The sequence below is a fragment of the Physeter macrocephalus genome, chromosome 14, assembly GCF_002837175.3.
Source record: "Physeter macrocephalus isolate SW-GA chromosome 14, ASM283717v5, whole genome shotgun sequence".
In the NCBI taxonomy this organism is placed as follows: domain Eukaryota; kingdom Metazoa; phylum Chordata; class Mammalia; order Artiodactyla; family Physeteridae; genus Physeter; species Physeter macrocephalus.
This window is the reverse complement of record NC_041227.1, coordinates 63,400,514-63,419,540: the sequence shown is the minus strand read 5'-3', so window position 1 is coordinate 63,419,540 and position 19,027 is coordinate 63,400,514. Positions and strand designations below refer to the sequence as shown.

General features: G+C 39.5%; 1 protein-coding gene across 4 annotated transcripts in view; it reads left to right on the top strand.

Moving 5' to 3' along the window:
* USP31 (ubiquitin specific peptidase 31) overlaps nucleotides 1-19,027 on the top strand; it is a 76,413-nt gene that overhangs the window by 35,636 nt on the left and 21,750 nt on the right. For 3 of the 4 annotated variants that reach the window (XR_008619135.1, XM_055089954.1, XM_024123393.2), the window contains exons 1-9: nucleotides 3,472-3,556; nucleotides 3,647-3,739; nucleotides 4,355-4,490; nucleotides 6,770-6,914; nucleotides 11,446-11,626; nucleotides 15,299-15,410; nucleotides 16,016-16,110; nucleotides 17,535-17,612; nucleotides 18,209-18,338. Coding sequence is in view for 3 of the 4 variants with exons in the window: in XM_055089954.1 (XP_054945929.1) it covers nucleotides 3,486-3,556; nucleotides 3,647-3,739; nucleotides 4,355-4,490; nucleotides 6,770-6,914; nucleotides 11,446-11,626; nucleotides 15,299-15,410; nucleotides 16,016-16,110; nucleotides 17,535-17,612; nucleotides 18,209-18,338 (1,041 nt within the window). In the remaining variant the exon portion in view is untranslated. Of the gene's footprint in view, nucleotides 1-268; nucleotides 407-2,320; nucleotides 2,410-2,499; nucleotides 2,593-3,471; nucleotides 3,557-3,646; nucleotides 3,740-4,354; nucleotides 4,491-6,769; nucleotides 6,915-11,445; nucleotides 11,627-15,298; nucleotides 15,411-16,015; nucleotides 16,111-17,534; nucleotides 17,613-18,208; nucleotides 18,339-19,027 lie in introns of those variants that run through there. The other variant, XM_024123392.2, reaches the window with a different exon arrangement.

Below are 19,027 nucleotides of genomic sequence, written 5' to 3'. Positions count from 1 at the left end.
GCGCGGCCGGAGCCTGTGCTCCGCAACGGGAGAGGCCACAACAGTGAGAGGCCCGCATACCGCAAAAAAAAAAAAAAAAAAAAAAAAAAAAAGTTTTTGGTACATGGGTGAGGTTTTTACATTGAGCATCTGTTTTCATATTTGCTGTCTTTCCAGGAAGTACTCTCTAACACCCTTGAGATCTTGCGTTCCTCTTTGGGATTATGACTAGTTTATGTTTAAAGCCAGGAACTCACAACTATTCATGCTGATTTATTTACCTGTGTAGAGTATTGTGTCAAAGAATGCACTGCAATATCGGGGAAATTCCCAGCATGACGCCCAGGAGTTTCTGCTGTGGCTTTTGGACCGAGTTCATGAAGACCTCAATCATGCTGTGAAGCAGAGTGGCCAGCCTCCTCTGAAGGTAAGGGCGTGCCCTCAGGGCAGTCAGGGAGCCTTGAGTGGCTGCAGCACAGGCCACCGGTGAACCTAGTGAGGAGTGAGTGTAGATCTTCTTCCAAACCTCCTCTGAGGAGTTGTTGCAGTTTGCAGTTAGTTAATATAGTGAAATTGACTAAGCTCTGGGTGAGTATAAAATTCATGGATACTTAGAGACTATTTCCCCTGTTTACCACTGTGCTGGCAGAGTGTCAGATAGGAGCTTACACTCTCATGAGAGGGGACACATTTGCATGTATGACTAGCTTTAGACTGACATTAAGGGATACCATCTCACTAAACTGTTTTTAAAGCAGAAATTTGCTTTCTATTCCAATGAGACATAGTCTGTAGACCATTGGAATGTGAATACACAATCAAAAAGGAAATGTATTGATGTCTGTGTTGTTAGGATTAGATTTGAGTGTAGGAACTGAACCCTTAGAATATACTTACTGAGAAACAGTGATTCATTCTCAATTTTTATTTATGTAATCTTAGTATGATGGGTAACATGATTTATATAATGGAAATAGGTGTTCTCCTCTCACAGCTTTAAAAATTTTTGATAATTCTTTTCTGTACCTCAAATTTTATTTTTTTAATTATTATTTTTTTATATCTTTATTGGAGTATAATTGCTTTGCAATGTTGTGTTAGTTTCTGCTGTACAACAAAGTGAATCAGCTATACGTATACATATATCCCCATATCCGCTCCTTCTTGAGCCTCCCTCCCACCCTCCCTATCCCACCCCTCTAGGATGTCACAAAACATCGAGTTGATCTCCCTTTGCTATGCAGCAGCTTCCCACTAGCCATCCATTTTACGTTTGGTAGTGTATATATGTCAGTGCTACTCTCTCACTTCGTCCCAGCTTCCCCTTCCCCCCCATGCCCTCAAGTCCTTTCTCTACATCTACATCTTTATTCCTGCCCTGCCACTAGGTTCATCAGTACCGCTTTTTTAGATTCCATATATATGCGTTAGCATACGGTATTTGTTTTTCTCTTTCTGACTTACTTCACTCTGTATGACAGACTCTAGGTCCATCCACCTCCTTACAAATAACTCAATTTTGTTCCTTTTTATGGCTGAGTAATATTCCATTGTATATATGTGCCACATCTTCTGTATCCATTCATCTGTCGATGGACATTTAGGTTGCTTCCATGTCCTGGCGATTGTAAATAGTGCTGCAGTGAACATTGTATATACCTCAAGTTTTAAATTTCTAGTTTTGGTAAGTTGTTAAAGTATTCTGATTCAAGGTCCTTTGTGCCTGAACATTCTGTACTATCATATGACTATATGCTTGCAGCTGACTTTCCCACCAGATTGAGACGTACTCAAGGTCAGGCACTGTGTCTTATTATCTTTGTGTCTTAATGCCCTTTGCATTGCTTTCTGCACGTGGTAGCTGGTGCTCAGTAACTGTGAGGCGGAGGGACATGAAAAGGTTAAGTAAAATGTGAAGTAGAATGATTAGGCCCAAATAAGCAGCAGAGGTAATAGGTGCCAGACAAAAAACTCTCTTTAGGCAGGGGAGGAATTGGTACTTTTGAATAGTTGGGATTATTTCCTGGAAGAGGTTGGAGGGGGCCCTTTGAGAGTTGGAGGGGGATTGGAGCACTCTGGGGAAGGACTGACCAACTGCCTGGATGGAGTGGAGAGACGGATAAGCACTGTGTCTGGGAGAGCCTGTGCGGCGATGATTCCATGTGACCCACGCCCTGGCATCTGTGTTCTGGTTCCTTTAGCAGATGTCTTTCCCTGAAACATCTGGATCTGATGCAGATCTTGTAAAGGAGGTCAAGGACATCTGTGACATTTTTAGGCTCATCTTTAATCAAGAACTGGCACTTTTAATCTGTGAAATTTTACTTTATTTTTTTTTTAGCCACCATCAGAGACGGATATGATGCCTGAGGGACCATCTTTTCCTGTCTGCAGCACTTTCGTACAAGAACTTTTTCAAGCCCAGTACAGGTACAAGCAAATTAAAATTTCCCTTATGTTGTGTGCTTATGTAGTTCTAGGTGATCATAATGTGAGTCTCTTACATTTGTATTTTTGCAGATCTTCTTTGACTTGTCCTCATTGCCAGAAGCAGAGCAACACTTTTGATCCTTTCCTCTGCATTTCTTTGCCAATTCCACTACCCCACACAAGGTAAGAACAGAGTTAAATAAAATTAAGACTATATTCCTATATGTTCCTTTTCCTCTGTAGGCTCCTGTTGGGGCTTCTTGCATATTTAAACAAGTAATAGGATTGGTGATAAATTGAATACAGTCGATGGACATTTAGGTTGCTTCCATGTCCTGGCGATTGTAAATAGTGCTGCAGTGAACATTGTATATACCTCAAGTTTTAAATTTCTAGTTTTGGTAAGTTGTTAAAGTATTCTGATTCAAGGTCCTTTGTGCCTGAACATTCTGTACTATCATATGACTATATGCTTGCAGCTGACTTTCCCACCAGATTGAGACGTACTCAAGGTCAGGCACTGTGTCTTATTATCTTTGTGTCTTAATGCCCTTTGCATTGCTTTCTGCACGTGGTAGCTGGTGCTCAGTAACTGTGAGGCGGAGGGACATGAAAAGGTTAAGTAAAATGTGAAGTAGAATGATTAGGCCCAAATAAGCAGCAGAGGTAATAGGTGCCAGACAAAAAACTCTCTTTAGGCAGGGGAGGAATTGGTACTTTTGAATAGTTGGGATTATTTCCTGGAAGAGGTTGGAGGGGGCCCTTTGAGAGTTGGAGGGGGATTGGAGCACTCTGGGGAAGGACTGACCAACTGCCTGGATGGAGTGGAGAGACGGATAAGCACTGTGTCTGGGAGAGCCTGTGCGGCGATGATTCCATGTGACCCACGCCCTGGCATCTGTGTTCTGGTTCCTTTAGCAGATGTCTTTCCCTGAAACATCTGGATCTGATGCAGATCTTGTAAAGGAGGTCAAGGACATCTGTGACATTTTTAGGCTCATCTTTAATCAAGAACTGGCACTTTTAATCTGTGAAATTTTACTTTATTTTTTTTTTAGCCACCATCAGAGACGGATATGATGCCTGAGGGACCATCTTTTCCTGTCTGCAGCACTTTCGTACAAGAACTTTTTCAAGCCCAGTACAGGTACAAGCAAATTAAAATTTCCCTTATGTTGTGTGCTTATGTAGTTCTAGGTGATCATAATGTGAGTCTCTTACATTTGTATTTTTGCAGATCTTCTTTGACATGTCCTCATTGCCAGAAGCAGAGCAACACTTTTGATCCTTTCCTCTGCATTTCTTTGCCAATTCCACTACCCCACACAAGGTAAGAACAGAGTTAAATAAAATTAAGACTATATTCCTATATGTTCCTTTTCCTCTGTAGGCTCCTGTTGGGGCTTCTTGCATATTTAAACAAGTAATAGGATTGGTGATAAATTGAATACAGGCATTGTTAAGGCCTTACAGAAATTTATAAATGCCTGTCTGAGTTTGCAGGGTGAGCAGGTGCATGGGGCAAGCAAGTCTTTTGGTTGGTCTGATTGTAGTCTGTTCCGCCTATAGGTCATCCACCTATAGTATGGGGGCCGGAGAAGGTTGTTGAATGCCTTCTAGAGCCTCTAGAGACCTTGCGTTCCACTTTTAATTAGCTGCTTTATTTGAACTGTTCCTCGAAATTTCTAGGAGTTACGCTGTTATAAAGAAAATACAAAGCACAGAACCAAGTATTGATATGCTGTATTTTTGTTGTGTTGCCTTTATTATTATGCTGTATTGCCTTTTCCAAAGAGTTCTTGATTGTTGTTTGATAGTTCTACTTAGGTCCAACTAAAGGTGTGGGTTAACTTTAGTTTTGTTGATTCCAGATCAGGGTTGTTCTGCTTCTATATTTTAGTTGAAGTAAGTGACTAATAAGAATATCTGACTTTGATCTGTACAGGCCTCTATATGTCACTGTAGTGTATCAAGGGAAATGTTCTCACTGCATGCGGATTGGTGTGGCCGTGCCTCTGTCTGGGACTGTCGCCAGACTTCGGGAAGCAGTGTCTATGGAAACAAAGATCCCCACTGATCAGGTAATAAGCTTGCTAAGACCGATTACACACGAGCCACAAAAGTGTTGCTTTCTTTTCTTCTGGAATTTTTTAACAGTTCTCAGCCAAACATGGTTGGAGAGAAATTTAAAACCAGTTGTTTCTAGTGTTGAGGGAAAAATAAAAAATCAGGATCCAAAGGAGAAAAATATACACAAAAAGTTCTCATGCTTCATTTAATTGTATATATATATTTAAAAGGAAAAGCTATGACTTTACACCAAGACCTTCTTTCAGATTTGTTTATAAAGTATAATTAGTTAACCCTTCTTAAATCATTCTGTGGATGCTCATGTGGGCAATAGGAAGAGCATCCTGTGGTATTTGAAGGTCAGAGAGGCTTAGAAAACTCATCCAGTGGCTCTTGAAAATCCCTTCCCATTATGGTGATAAGAATGGGCCTATTTCTAGTGGAGTACATATAGGTGCTCAGTTTGGTTTATTTTCTGATTAAAGCTAGGCTAGAGTCTCTTACCTTGTTTAGATAAGAGAAAGGAAAGTTGTACCTCCTCCCTTTCTTTTTTGGGTAAATTTTTGATAAGTAGTTATACTGACCGAAAATAATTTTGGCCTGTTTGTGACTTGACATACTTTTGCATACTCTTTTACTCAATTCACTGTTGGGGTTTTATGTGGAAAAAAATTCCCTATTTAAAATTTACCAAGGAAAGATGATTCCATGGCTGAATAGCTTTCCCTAGATAACTTCTGGAAGCTGCTCTGTAATCATGTGACTAATAAAGGTGTTTTGTACTTTGGCCTCCTGTGACCTCATTTGAGAAGTTACCACAGTAAAACAAAAACAACCAGCAGTGTTGCCCTGTTATAGCAAATATCTCATATTTTCATAGGCCAAGTACTGGCAGATTGATAAAATGTTCACATTTTTCCTTACTTTGAGGTGCTCATTGATTGATTGATTGATTGATTTAAAATTCAAGATGAGGGAAAAGACAAAGAGGGAGGCTTAGGTGTGTGTCCGAGGCAGATCTGTCTGTATCTTTAAATCTTCCAGTGCTGTCTGGCTCTTTTTGCATTGTTTAAATGAGTGATGTAATTACAAGTTTGTTTTTGACCTCAGCTTGCTGGAGAAAGTGAATTATACTTGCATGTTCACCTTCAGGAAAACAATACAGTCATTAAAATCATTAGAAGAAAAAAGGGCCAGGAATATTTTTCTTGGACTGTTTGTAGAATATGCCACCAAGCTCCTTTCACCTCATCAACTCATAGTATGTTTGTGATAATAGAGGGCACCTTAGGGGTCCAGTCCAACCCCCTCATTTGAAGGAGGCCCAGAGAAACCATGTGACTTGTTCAAGATCACAGGGCTGGTTGGTGGCAGGCCAGAATTGGAACTTCTTCAAGCTCAGTCCAGTGCTTTTTCACTAGAGGGTGCTGCTGAGCATGTAATGAGGTCTCTAAAGGTCTCCATTGTCTTTTTCCCCATCTTTTGTTTTTCTTTCATTATAAAATACTCAACCATTTCAGAAACTTAACTTAGAAGTGAAAGTATCTTGTACTAAGTATCTTAAGAACTAAGGGTTACTAACTTTAATACTGTGTTGTATATTCATTCATATTTTTTCCTGTGCATGTACTATATTAATATTTTATGAAAATGGAACCGTGTACTCACATTTTTCTTTCCCTACTTTTAATATTTACTTAGGAGATCTTTCCATGTTAGTGCAAATATATGCAGCTCATTCTTTGGAAGCGCTTTATAATTCCAGTAGAACTATAGTATAGTTAACTAGTTCCTATTGTTGGACATTTGAGTTGATTTCATTTTTTTCCAATACAAATGTCCATGATTACTTGACATTTTTTAATCTGAAAAGAAGAAAATTTAATAGTAGGAGAAAGTCTCGGAGTCAGATGTGGACTCTATCCTCGCTACGAGGCTGAGTAGTTGTATAACCTTAGGCAAGTCACTCCATCTCTCTTTAGTTTCTTCCCGCTGTGAAAGAAGGGCCTTAGACTTTGTATCTGCTGAGTCTCTTCACCAAAACTTAGAGGAAACTCTGGATTTAGTGCCACAGCACTCTGAAATCAGAGTATGTTGTTATACAATCATAGAAGATATTGTGCTTCCAAGACTCTCTTATTAAAGGCAAATCACATTGGCTTGATGAGGTGTTTCCAAGCCCTCAGATCACTGCAGTCCTGCTGGTCTGCAGACGTTCACAGCTGAATTGGGAGATCAATTCATATTGACTTTCCAGTTATCCAACTATTTATATTTTTCCCATTTTTAGATTGTGTTAACAGAAATGTACTATGATGGGTTCCATCGTTCCTTTTGTGACACAGACGACCTGGAAACAGTCCATGAAAGCGACTGCATTTTTGCCTTTGAGACTCCAGAAATATTTAGGCCTGAAGGAATTCTCAGTCAAAGAGGTAAATGAGTGTCTGTTTCCATAATACCACCTGGGTTTGCAGGTCTAACAAATGTCTACCCTCTTAGATTATTATATGATGGTATAATTTTTTAAAATTGTGGTAAAATACACATAGCACATCTTTTTATGATGGTGTAAATTTTAGGTAACATATTTCCCTGGCAGAAGGCAGTTCTTGGGAAAAACTTTGTTCCTGGCCTTAGTGTTCTTCAAGATCCTAGGGCTTCTATTCTTTTTGCTCTACTCCAGTGGTTGTCAAAACATAAATGTCTCCTGGGAACTGATTAGAAATGCAAATTCTTAGGTGCCGCTCCAGACCTGCTGAACAGAAACGCTGGGGGCAGAGCCCAGCAATCTGTTTTTAACAGGTGATTCTGATGCATGTGAAAGTTTGAGAACCGCTGCTCTACCCAGTCTTACCAGTATTTTCTACTGGTGATTTTTAGAGCTAAACTCTCCACTAGCCCCCACTTTTCTTCTGGTTCCATTCCCTGACTTCCAGCTGTCCACTGGAATCTCTATTTATAGTCCCTACAGGTATCTTACACTGAGCGTTTCTTTCTTAGTTCCTCTTGCGTTCCTTCTGTGAAATACGGCATCACCATCCTTCTCTTCACCCAAACTGGACCCAAACACTTCTCCCTCAGATTTTGACTTAAATTCACAACTGATCAAACACTGAAGTTTTCCTCTGCATTCTACTGCGACTGACACAGTGCAGACCAGTCTCAACTGGGCTTTTCTAGTAACTTCTTTACCCCTGGGCTTTCTCCCGTTCAGTTATCTCTTCACAGCACCACCAGACTTATTCTGACATACAGTTCTGACCACGTTACGTGCTTATTGATTTACCAGTACTTCCCTTTTGTCTGCGATTAAATCTGAATACCTGGGAAGAATGCATGGCCCCTCATGATTTAGTCTTTGCCTTTTTTCCAGCCTCTCTAGTATATTCCATTTTCTTCCCCATGTACCCTATCCAAGTTACTCTTTATTTCTGGAACATGCCACATGCTTTTATACTTTCCCTACTGTTTGCTTTGCTAAAAATTCATTTCTCCAGCTCCCGTCTCATTAGCTCCTACTTTGTCTCCCCTAAGGACACCTCCCAATCTCCCAATCTCCCCATCCCACCCAGTCCTAAGCAGTCATTATTCTACTTTCTGTCTCTATAGATTTCCCTAGTCTAGACTTTCATATGAATGGAATCATATAATATGTGGCCTTTTGTGACTTGTTTCTTTGACTTAGCATAGTGTTTCAAGGTTCATCCACATTGTAGCATATATCAGTCCTTCATTCCTTTTTATGGCTGAGTATTATTCCATTATATGTATATACCACATTTTGTTTATCCATTCATCTGTTGATGGACATTTGAGTTGTTTCCACCTTTTGGCTATTATGAAATACTGCTGCTATGACCATTCACGTACAAGTATTTGTTTGAATACCTATTTTCATTTCCTTTGTAGGTATTTACCTAGGAGTGGAAGTGTTGGGTCATATGGTAATTCTATGTTTAACTTTCTGAGGAGTTGCCAGACTGTTTTCCATAACAACTGCATCATTTTTCATTCCCACAACAATATATGAGGGTTACAATTTCTCCACATTCTTGCCAGTGTTTGTTATTTTCTGTCTTTTTGATTATAGCCATCCTAGTGAGTGTGAAGTGGTATGTCATTGTGATTTTTATTTGCATTTTCCTAATGACAGATGATGTTGATCATCTTTTCATGTGGTTTTTGGCCATTTGTATATCTTCTTTAGAGAAATGTCTATTCAAGTCCTTTCCCTACTTTAAAATTGTGTTGCTTGTCTTTTTGGTTTTGAGTTGTAAGAGTTCTTTATATCTGCTGAATACGAGACCTGTATCAGATATATGGCTTGCAAATATTTTCTCTCATTCTATGGGCTATCTTTTTACTTCCTTGGTAGTGTTTTTTGATGCACAAAAGTTCTTAATTTTGATGAAGTCATATCCAAGAATCCATCACCAAATCCAAGGCCATGAGGTTTACCTGTGTTTTCTTCTAAGAGTTTTATAGTTTTAGCTCTTACACTTGGGTCTTTGATTCATTTTGAGTTAATCTTTGTATGTGGTGTGAAGTAGGAGTTCAGCTCCATTCTTTTGCATGTGAGTATTCAGTAGTCCCAGCACCATTGTTGAAGAGATTTTTCTTTCCTCATTGAATGGCCTTGGTACCCCTGTTGAAAGTTCTTATTTTAGTTCCTCTTTTCCTTCACCTCTACTTCTAGAGGTCTCTGGTGCCTCTAGTCTCTGAACCTTTGGTAATTCTTTTTTTTTTTTTTTTTTTTGTGGTATGTGAGCCTCTCACTGTTGTGGCCTCTCCCGTTGCGGAGCACAGGCTCCGGATGCGCAGGCTCAGCGGCCATGGCTCACGGGCCCAGCCGCTCCGCGGCATGTGGGATCTTCCCGGACTGGGGCACAAACCCGTGTCCCCTGCATTGGCAGGCGGACTCTCAACCACTGCGCCACCAGGGAAGCCCTGAACCTTTGGTAATTCTGTATTTTGGGTTGGTCGGCTTTCTGCACTGCCAGCTTAGGATTCAGTTTTCTCTGGTCTACTCATATTTACATTATTATTTTTTTGAGTCTTATTTCATTGTCATTCTTTGACTTGGGAGCTTTTTTGTTTATTTTCTAGTTGTTGTGTTTTCAGGCATGTGCTTTTGTTTGTTTAAATTGTTTTCTAATTTTAGTTGCATTATAGTAAAAAAATAGCCAATCAGCACCTTGTCCAGAAAACCTTTCCTCACTTCCCCCACCCCAGACTGGCTGACTGACTTCTGCTCTCCTGTGTTCCAGTGTAGCTTCTGCTAATCTCTGACCCTAGCATGTTGTATGGAAATGCTCTGTTTTCTTCTCTAAGCTCTCTGCAGTTGGGACTACATTTTGCTTTATCTTTCTGTACCTAGCAGTTTAGTGTACTTCGTAATACACAGAGAGAGCCCAGTTAACGTTTGTTTAACTGAAAATTTCCCCCAATCCCCCTTCATACCCCAATTGCTTATGGTTAACATTAAGTTTCTATTTATAAATGAATTTGGTGAGGTCCAAGGTTATATGCTCTAGCCAGAGAGTGCCTTTGTTGGAAGAATATATCACTTAGTGAATATGCTTAAGCCTCTGTTCTTTACAAAGGCCTCATCGCTCTTTTGTTCGTGCATATGAGGCTACTGTCTTCCCCAGTTCACCGGTGAGGGAGCTGAGACTTAGAGAGGTTAGGTCACGGGCCCAGGTCACACAGTTGGTAGTGATGGGCCTGGACTATGAATGCGGAGCTTGATTTCTGAGCAGTTGAGTGGTTTCCTCTCATCTCACTGGGAATCCTGGTCACTTTTGGTGGAACTGGTCTTCCCAGCCTTACTTCTGCCAAGAACCTGGGAAATGAGCCTTTAATTGTCTCAAATTCAGACTTCTATTTATTTTTCTCACATCAAAGTTTAAAATGGTTGTGAAGTGAAATCTGCTGCTCTTTTGTGATTTCTCTATGGTATTTAAGCTTAAAAAGTTTTCTTCCCTCTAATAGCTTGGAGAAGATTCAGTTCTTCCTTATTTCTAGTTTCTATGTTCTTGTTTCTAAACTCTAATTAATCTGGAATTTATTTTAGTATTAACTCTGTATGTTAATAGGTTCAACAGATCTCCTGTTGCTGGATATTTAGGTTATTGCTGAAGTTTTGCTATGGATACTTTTGTGTAAATCACCTTTTATTTTATTCTCCTGGTGATATTGTTATTATTTCTTTGGTGTGGTAGTGGTGGAGGGCTTCTTCTGTTCTCCAGTTTGGGGTATCATTTCCTTAGACTATACTTCCAAAGGATTAAAGAAATGAGCAATTATTTAGTCAAGTATTTATTGAGTTCCTACTAAGTGCAGGACCTTGTGCTAGGTGCTGAATTGCTAAGTACCTCTGATTGACAGATAGCTCTGCTTTGGGGCACGTCTGAACACCTGGTTTTTAGCAACCAGCACTGTGCCTGTCAAACATATATTTTTGTTCACTTTATTATAGGTCGATCCAGGCTAGTTGATTGTATTAAAGTTCCGTAATGGCTGTGAGTTTCTTACAAGTCTGGGTCTAAAGTGGGGAAAAGAAGCTGCTGTTGGAATATTGAAGATCATTCTACATGTACTAGTCTTTATTTTTTATTAAAATTTTTTTATTTGGTTGTTGGTTGTATGGTCTCACTTTAAGTTTATCTTGGTGGGTCATCTCTGCAAACTTGCCATTCTAAAACTAATATTCATTGAAGTGAAGAGTTTTAATTTTCAGTTTTTAAGGTAGTAGGTAGGTAAGGCGAGTTTAAATGAAATAATGGATGCAAAAAATTTTCTTAGGACTAGATGAGTAATCTCAAAGTAGGTCATTTGTTCCTTTTTTCAATTGCAGCTTAAATAACATAATGACAACTTCTTCATTTCTCTAATGGGTAAATTTTTTGTAATGAAAGAAGAAAAAATTTTGAAGAGATAAAGTAAGTTTTCATTTTGTTTTAGGAATCCACTTAAACAACAACCTAAACCACTTGAAATTTGGCTTGGATCATTATAGACTGTCTTCTTCTACACAAGCAGCAGCAAAGCAGGGGAGAGCGGACTTAACCCCCGCGAGAGCAGGAAGCGACAAGATTGTTCTGTTAGTGTGTAACCGAGCCTGCACTGGGCAGCAAGGGAAAAGGTGAAGACCAACTTATTTTCCAATAAATATTGAGATTTTAAAAGTCTAATATTTTCAAATGTTTTGAAAAGTAGGGATAAAAAAAATCCTTACTTTTCGTAGTTAATTGTTGATTCTGATATTTAGAAAGAGCATGTGTGTAAATTGACCTGATTTGAGGGGTTGGGAGGGGGAGAAGATAAAATTAGGATGATAAGATCTGAGTTAGAATGGCTCTCAAGCTCATGTAGTTTTTAAAGGCACATTTCTCTTGTATATTTTCAGCTCAAGATCCTCCTGGGTCTCTAGACCTATAGACCTATATCCAGCTACTTTCTTTACAGCATTTTTTCTTCTATTAATTCTTAACAAATCTACTTGGATGGCACGTGCACCTTGGTCTTGTGTTCCAAACTGAACTCATTGTGTTTCCCTATAAACCTGACCCTCCAGTATTTCCTGGCTTGGCAAATGGCACCAGTATTCATTCAGCTGCGTGTAGTCAGACATTTGGGAGTTAGAAATCTCTCTCAAATCTGCTTCCCTCTGTAAGAATTTATGGGAGTTACTTTTTTTTTTTAAACATCTTTATTGGAGTATACTTGCTTTACAATGTTATGTTAGTTTCTGTATGGGAGTTACTTTTAAAGTAACTTTATCACAGTAGTAATGTAACTTGAGTAATAAGATATGGATGTGTTTCAGGGAGGAAGGATACTGTGTTTCTAATATGTGTCAGAGTAGCATTTATATTAACTTTTTAAAATGTTGCTTTGAAATAAGTTTCTTATTTAAGAATGGTAAATAACATAAAAGCAAAATGTGTTAATTTGTATATTTATGATGTTCATTAGCAGGTACTTTAGTGTTTACAGTGTGTTGGCCACTATTCTGAACACTAGGGATACAGCAGGATCTGTGTGTTCTCATGGAGCTTGCATTCTAGTTAGGACAGAGCCACTAAAGACAAGTAAATACATTTAACTTCAGACAGTCGTTGTCACTTTGAAGATGTTAAAACACGCGGGTGTGATAGAACGTGCTGGTGGGGGCTCTAGCAAAACTATTAGAGAGGGAGGCGAGGGGGGCCTCCCTGAGGGCGCGGCAGCTGGGCTGAGCCGAGTGGGAAGGTGCGAGCTGTGTGAGCCTCTTGGGAAGGGATCCCGTGAAGAGGGGACATCGAGTACAAAGATGCTGAGCTTATGGCTGAGTAATATTCCATTGTATATATGTACCACATCTTTATCCAGTCCTCTGGTGATGGACGTTTAGGGTGCTTCCACGTCTTGATTCCTGTAAATAGTGCTGCTGTGAACATTGGGGTGCAGGTATCTTTTCGGATTATGGTTTTCTCTGGATATTACCAGGGGAAAGGGGGCAAGGGATAAATTGGGAGATTGGGATTGACAAATACACACTACTATATATAAAATAGATAACTAATGAGGACCTACTTGTATAGCACAGGCAATTCTACTCAGTACTCTGTAATCCCCTATGTGGGGAAAGAATCTAAAAAAGAGTGGATATATGTATATGTATAACTGATTCACTTTGCTGTACACCTGAAACTAACACAACATTGTAAATCAACTATACTCCAATGAAAATTAAAAAGAAAAAAAGTTGCTGAGATTAGCAGGAGCTTGGCATGTTTAAGAGACAGAAGAAAAGGCAGCTCATCGTATTTATATAAAATAAAGAACTTATGAAATCCCTTTCATGATGCTAGTCTCTTAAAAGTGAGGACATTGTCATGTGAAAAATATGGCTACTGATTTACACATCGTGCTTGTAACTTATTTCGCATCACAGTTGTCTTTAGGAAGGTAGGCTCACTCTTGAGTACCACTGTGAGTAAACTGGTACTTGTTAGGAGCGGGTTTCTTGGTGACCTTAGCACCCCTGCTTTGGCCTGAGTCAGGGTTTATCTGATTGTTTATTCACTTGTTCATTCATTCATTCAGCATCTACTATTGTCTAGGCATTGGCTGTTTGGGCTAGGAAGATAAGTTGGTCACAGTTCCTGCTGTCAGGTAACAGTCTGTTGGTGGAGGCAGCAGAATAAGCAGGCAATATTTGTAGTGCAGCAGAGCTCAGGGAACAGATCAACAGGGTGCCAGTGGCTCCTTCTGTGGATGAGTAGGAAATAGCTTAAAAGAAGAGTGAGAAGGGTAGTCCAGACTGAGGGAATTGGCTGTACGTTGGGGGTGTGAGTCAGACGCATTCAGAGCACAGCATGTAGGTCTGAATGGCTGGGGCTTGGGTGAGAGTTAAGGCTAGGCCAGTGCTTTTCCACATTGGCTGCATATTAGAATCACCTGGGGAGCTCCTCAAACAGCCTCAGTGCTCCAGCCACAGACCAGAGGGATTGCAGCAGAATCTCAGGGGGATCATTGTGGGTTTTTTTGTGTCTTTTTTTAACATCTTTATTGGAGTATAATTGGTTTACAATGGTGTGTTAGTTTCTGCTTTATAACAAAGTGAATCAGTTATACATATACATATGTTCCCGTATCTCTTCCCTCTTGCATCTCCCTCCCTCCCACCCTCCCTATCCCACCCCTCTAGGTGGTCACAGACCACTGAGCTGATCTCGCTGTGCTATGCGGCTGCTTCCCACTAGCTATCTATTTTACTTTTGGTAGTGTATATATGTCCATGCCACTCTCTCACTTCGTCACAGTTTACCCTTCCCCCTCCCCATATCCTCAAGTCCATGCTCTAGTAGGTCTGTGTCTTTATGACCCAGCAATCCCACTACTGGGCATATACCCTGAGAAAACCATAATTCAAAAAGAGTCATGTACCAAAATGTTCATTGCAGCTCTATTTACAATAGCCAGGACATGGAAGCAACCTAAGTGTCCATCAACAGATGAATGGATAAAGAAGATGTGGCACATATATACAATGGAATATTACTCAGCCATAAAAAGAAATGAAACTGAGTTATTTGTAATGAGGTGGATAGACCTGGAGTCTGTCATACAGAGTGAAGTAGAAGGAAGAAAAACAGATACCGTATGCAACACATATATATGGAATCTAAGAAAAAAAAAATGTCATGAAGAACCTAGGGGTAAGACGGGAATCATTGTGTTTTAAAGTTCCCTCGCTGAGTTCAGCCTGCAGCCACTGCTGAGAACCATGGCTCCGCCTCTGATTCTCTAACACCTGTGAGCTCAGCACTGGATAGGAAACCTGGCAGGGGCCACGTGACTTCTCCCCTAGGCTAGGAGCTGACTTTTAGTGTCACTTGCTTGCCAGTGCCTTCCTTGTTGTCAGGCCACCAGGATGTGGCTGCCTCCCTGCTAGACCTTCCAGCCCTATCTTTTCCTCTGGCACCTAAACCCTTGTATGCTTGACCCATGCTGCTTGCTAGACTCGTGTCCACTCCCACCTGCTTTCCTCCCCATCTCCACTAATCCTGTCATCTTATTACCTGGCACCATACTCTGTTAGAAGCCATTTTGGTGTATGAGTTGTTAAATTTCATTTAGAAATCTCAGTTTCCCTTCTGACTGTTTCATCCACTTATGAGAGTATTAAATTTCCTGTTTGTTTAATTTTGAGAACTGTCCTAAAACTAATTGTATTGTGATTCCATTTAAAGAGATCATGAATAAGGAGTTACAGTATTAAAGGAATTGTCATACTTTTTAAGGTGATTATAATATTTATGTGTGTTAGATTTGGACTACCTTTTGTGCTGCACTTAGAGAAGACAATAGCATGGGACCTTCTGCAGAGGGAAATCTTGGAGAAGATGAAGTATTTCTTGAGGCCCACAGTTGGCATTCAGGTGTGTAAGCCTTTTGGTACTCCAGCATACCATGTGTGTACCCAGTGAAGAAAGGCATTACAGTGAGATTGGCAGTTCAGACCTTTGCCCTTAGGGAAGACCAGACACTGAGCTGGAATGCTGGGGAGCCCTGGAGAAAAGCTGCGTAGTAAAATCTGCTGTGTTCACGTTTTCCAGAATGAGGACTGTCTCTCATTTTATGAAGGGAGCTGGCCACTGCACGGTTTTCCATGCACTGCCAGGTGTTCCTTTATAATGTTTGTCTAATAAAGTTTAGCACATGATCGGCTTGGAGAGATCTTGTAGACTATCTATGTATTTTCAAAATTATGATTTATTTGTTAAGGTATCCGAGGAAAACTTATATTAATGTTCAGCTAAAGTAACATATTACTTGTCTTGCATAACCTATTTGATATGTAAATTGCATTTGGGGCAATCATATTTAAAGTGTATTAGAGTGGCTCAACAGCCTCACAGAATGTTGTAGAGAAACATTTTGCAGAACAGTTTGCTCTCCCTCTAATCTGTTTTGGAAATGCCCCGGTGAACCACATGCCCTCGAAGAGAAACTCAGCCTGATTTGCCTTTGCCATTTGTTGCAGGTGTGTCCGTTCAGTTTGCGAGTGGTCAGTGTTGTGGGAATAACATACTTGCTGCCCCAGGAGGAGCAGCCCCTGTGCCACCCAACAGTAGAAAGGTAAAAAAAAAAAAAAAAATCACCTTCTAGACTTTCATATATGTTTGTGTGTAATTTCTAGTGATGTCTGATGTAATTTCCACATAAGTGTGGTAGGTCCTTCAGGCTCACTTAGAAAGTAAACACTTATTTTACTTTTGATTCATATTTGAGTAGCATATGTTTTATGATCTTTTTTGGAATCAGGAAAGCCTAGAGCACTGATGTTAGGAAAGTAAATTGATCGGTCTCAGGACCACAGATGAATTGCACTTTCATATTCACCAAGATCAAAGTTTTCCAAAGTAGAATTCTAATCATAACACTTCCCTCCTTGAAATCCTTAAATGGTAACCCGTGGCCTCAAAGATAAAGCCCAGTTTCCACAGTATGTGAAGTTCTCCACAGTTTGAACCCTGACTACTTCCCTTCTGTCAGGCCTCTTTCTTCTCCCCACTGTCTTAAACATTCAGCAGCATCAAAGTACTGAGGGTTGTTTGAACGCACAATATGGTTTTATGTGTGCCTTTGCACGTGTAGTTTCCTCTGTTGATAATTCATTCCCTTTGAGCCTCTCTTCACACTGTCCCTCCTCTCCCCCTTAGAATTATCTTCTCCCTTCTGCTATCTCTGTGCTTTTACATACTTCTGTTATTAATAAAGTAACAGAGATATGTGTATATAGACACACGATACATATATGGATACATATAAATATAAAAACACATTATTGTTTTTATTATAATGACTTTTTCAACAAATATCGTAGTGCCTGCATTTCAGGATTCCAAAAAAGTATACAACATGGTTCTGTTTGAAAGCAACTCACTGTTTGGTTTTAGAGATTAGAGTTAATAGATTAGATAATGATCCAAAACATTGCAAAACTTTAAAACTATTTGATGGGTAATACTGACTGTTAATGCTGAGTATCTCAGGAGATGGTGAAGGAGCCAAGGAGCCCAGGGGAAATAAGTGAGGTGAAACTTGAGGGGTGCCTTGTAGGAAGGCACAGTTTTCATTGGTGTGGGCACGGTCCGGGGACCAAGCATGGCCTATGGGGGCAGGTGGAGAGATGCAGGAGCAGACTTTGTTCCCAGAGAGACTGTTGTCCCGTGCAGTCTCTATGATTTGGTGAGATATTGGACACAAATTGGAAAGATCATAACATCTAAGAGTTATTGTGGATAACCTTATAGTGTGGTACTAAATTTCTTCCAATATCTTTATTTCCATATTGAATATTTTAATTCAAGGATTTTTCAGTCCAGTTGTAATCAAGTTATTAATTAAGAGTTTATAATGGTCAGAAACCTTTTCTGATGGGGAACGATAGTGAAGATTTTCAGCAATCACACTATGATTTCAGATTTCAGATAGGATGTATATTTAATTAAAATCATTTATTTAGATAGTAATACATGACTTCCTTCCCCATCGTATAGGGCACTAAAATCTTGTGGACCAGGTGGCACTGCTCATGTGAAATTAGTGGTAGAATGGGACAAAGAGACAAAAGATTTGTAAGTATTTTTTTTACTTAGTGTTTGTAGAGTCATTGTCTTAATTATCACTATAATAGCATACCTTTGATCTTTCAAATTAGCTGAAACACAAACCTCTGTTTTCTTTAGCTAAGTATCCAAGTGTGTTGCTGATCCTTTAAGTAATTTATTATTTCTCTCCTATACATTCTGTCATCTGTGGATCCCCAAACCTTAGAACATTTATTTGCTGCTAATGAGACAGAAGCTATATATTCATTAACTACTGTGTAGGTCAAATTACTTTGATTTTTATTACGGACCCATTAACTCTAGCAAGTTATGCCAAATGCATGCCCTTTGATACAGAGGACAAGAATATATGAATTAATCAGTACAGTTTGTGCCCAATCCCAGAAAAAACAATTCCAAGTTATTTCTTGAAAATAACGTTATAGATAGAGAACGTCTCACGACATTTTGGAACATAGAAAAGTTGGATTGCCACTTTTACTTTCTTACATATTGACCTTTTTGGTTATGAATTTACAGCCACGTTGTGAAGCTGTTAATTGTATTTTGTGTCAGTTTTCCAAGACATACTCTAATACATGCTTTTTCTCCCCTGATCGCAGCTTGTTTGTAAATACCGAAGATGAGTATATCCCTGATGCAGAAAGTGTCCGGCTGCAAAGGGAGCGTCACTATCAGCCTCAAACTTGCACTTTATCCCAGTGTTTCCAACTCTACACCAAAGAGGAGCGGGTAAGGGTTGGGCAGCATTTGTTGGGTGGTGAGCGTAGTGGGGAGGGCCCAGGGCAAGATGACAGTGGAGAAACAAATTATGCCCCAGAAGACTCCCCAAGGATTTTTGCATTTACATAGGTTCTGCACATGTGATGTGCATGTTAGTGTTATTCCTCTTAGGATTTTAACAAAAAGTAGTTTAAATTTCTGGAAAACCTTGATTAAATGAAATGCTCTAGACATGAACCTTTGTATAGTTCCTTTTTTTTTTTTTTTTTTTTTTTTACTTTTTAATGGTTAATGATAGTTATGTTTTTATTTCAATTTAGAGATTTTAAATTATTTTCCTTAGTAACTAGATCAGTGGTTCTCAACTTTTTGGAACTAAGAACATAGGTGCCATTTTAATTAAAATTAAAAATTCAGTTCCTTAGTTGCATTAGCCACATTTCTAGGGCTCAGGAGACGCATGTGGCTAGTGACTCGTATTGGACAGTGTAGATATAAAGTTCTGTTGGACAACATGCTTTAGACCACTTAGCATAGTGTTTGCAGATCGTAGGTACTCAGTAAATATTTGAATGAACGGATGGACAAATAGTGGATAGGACCCTTGCCTATGTGTGTGGTTTTTTTTTTAACAGGAATATTTAATAACAAGGTAGATAACATGTTTATCTAACATATTTTTATATAACTGAAGCTAA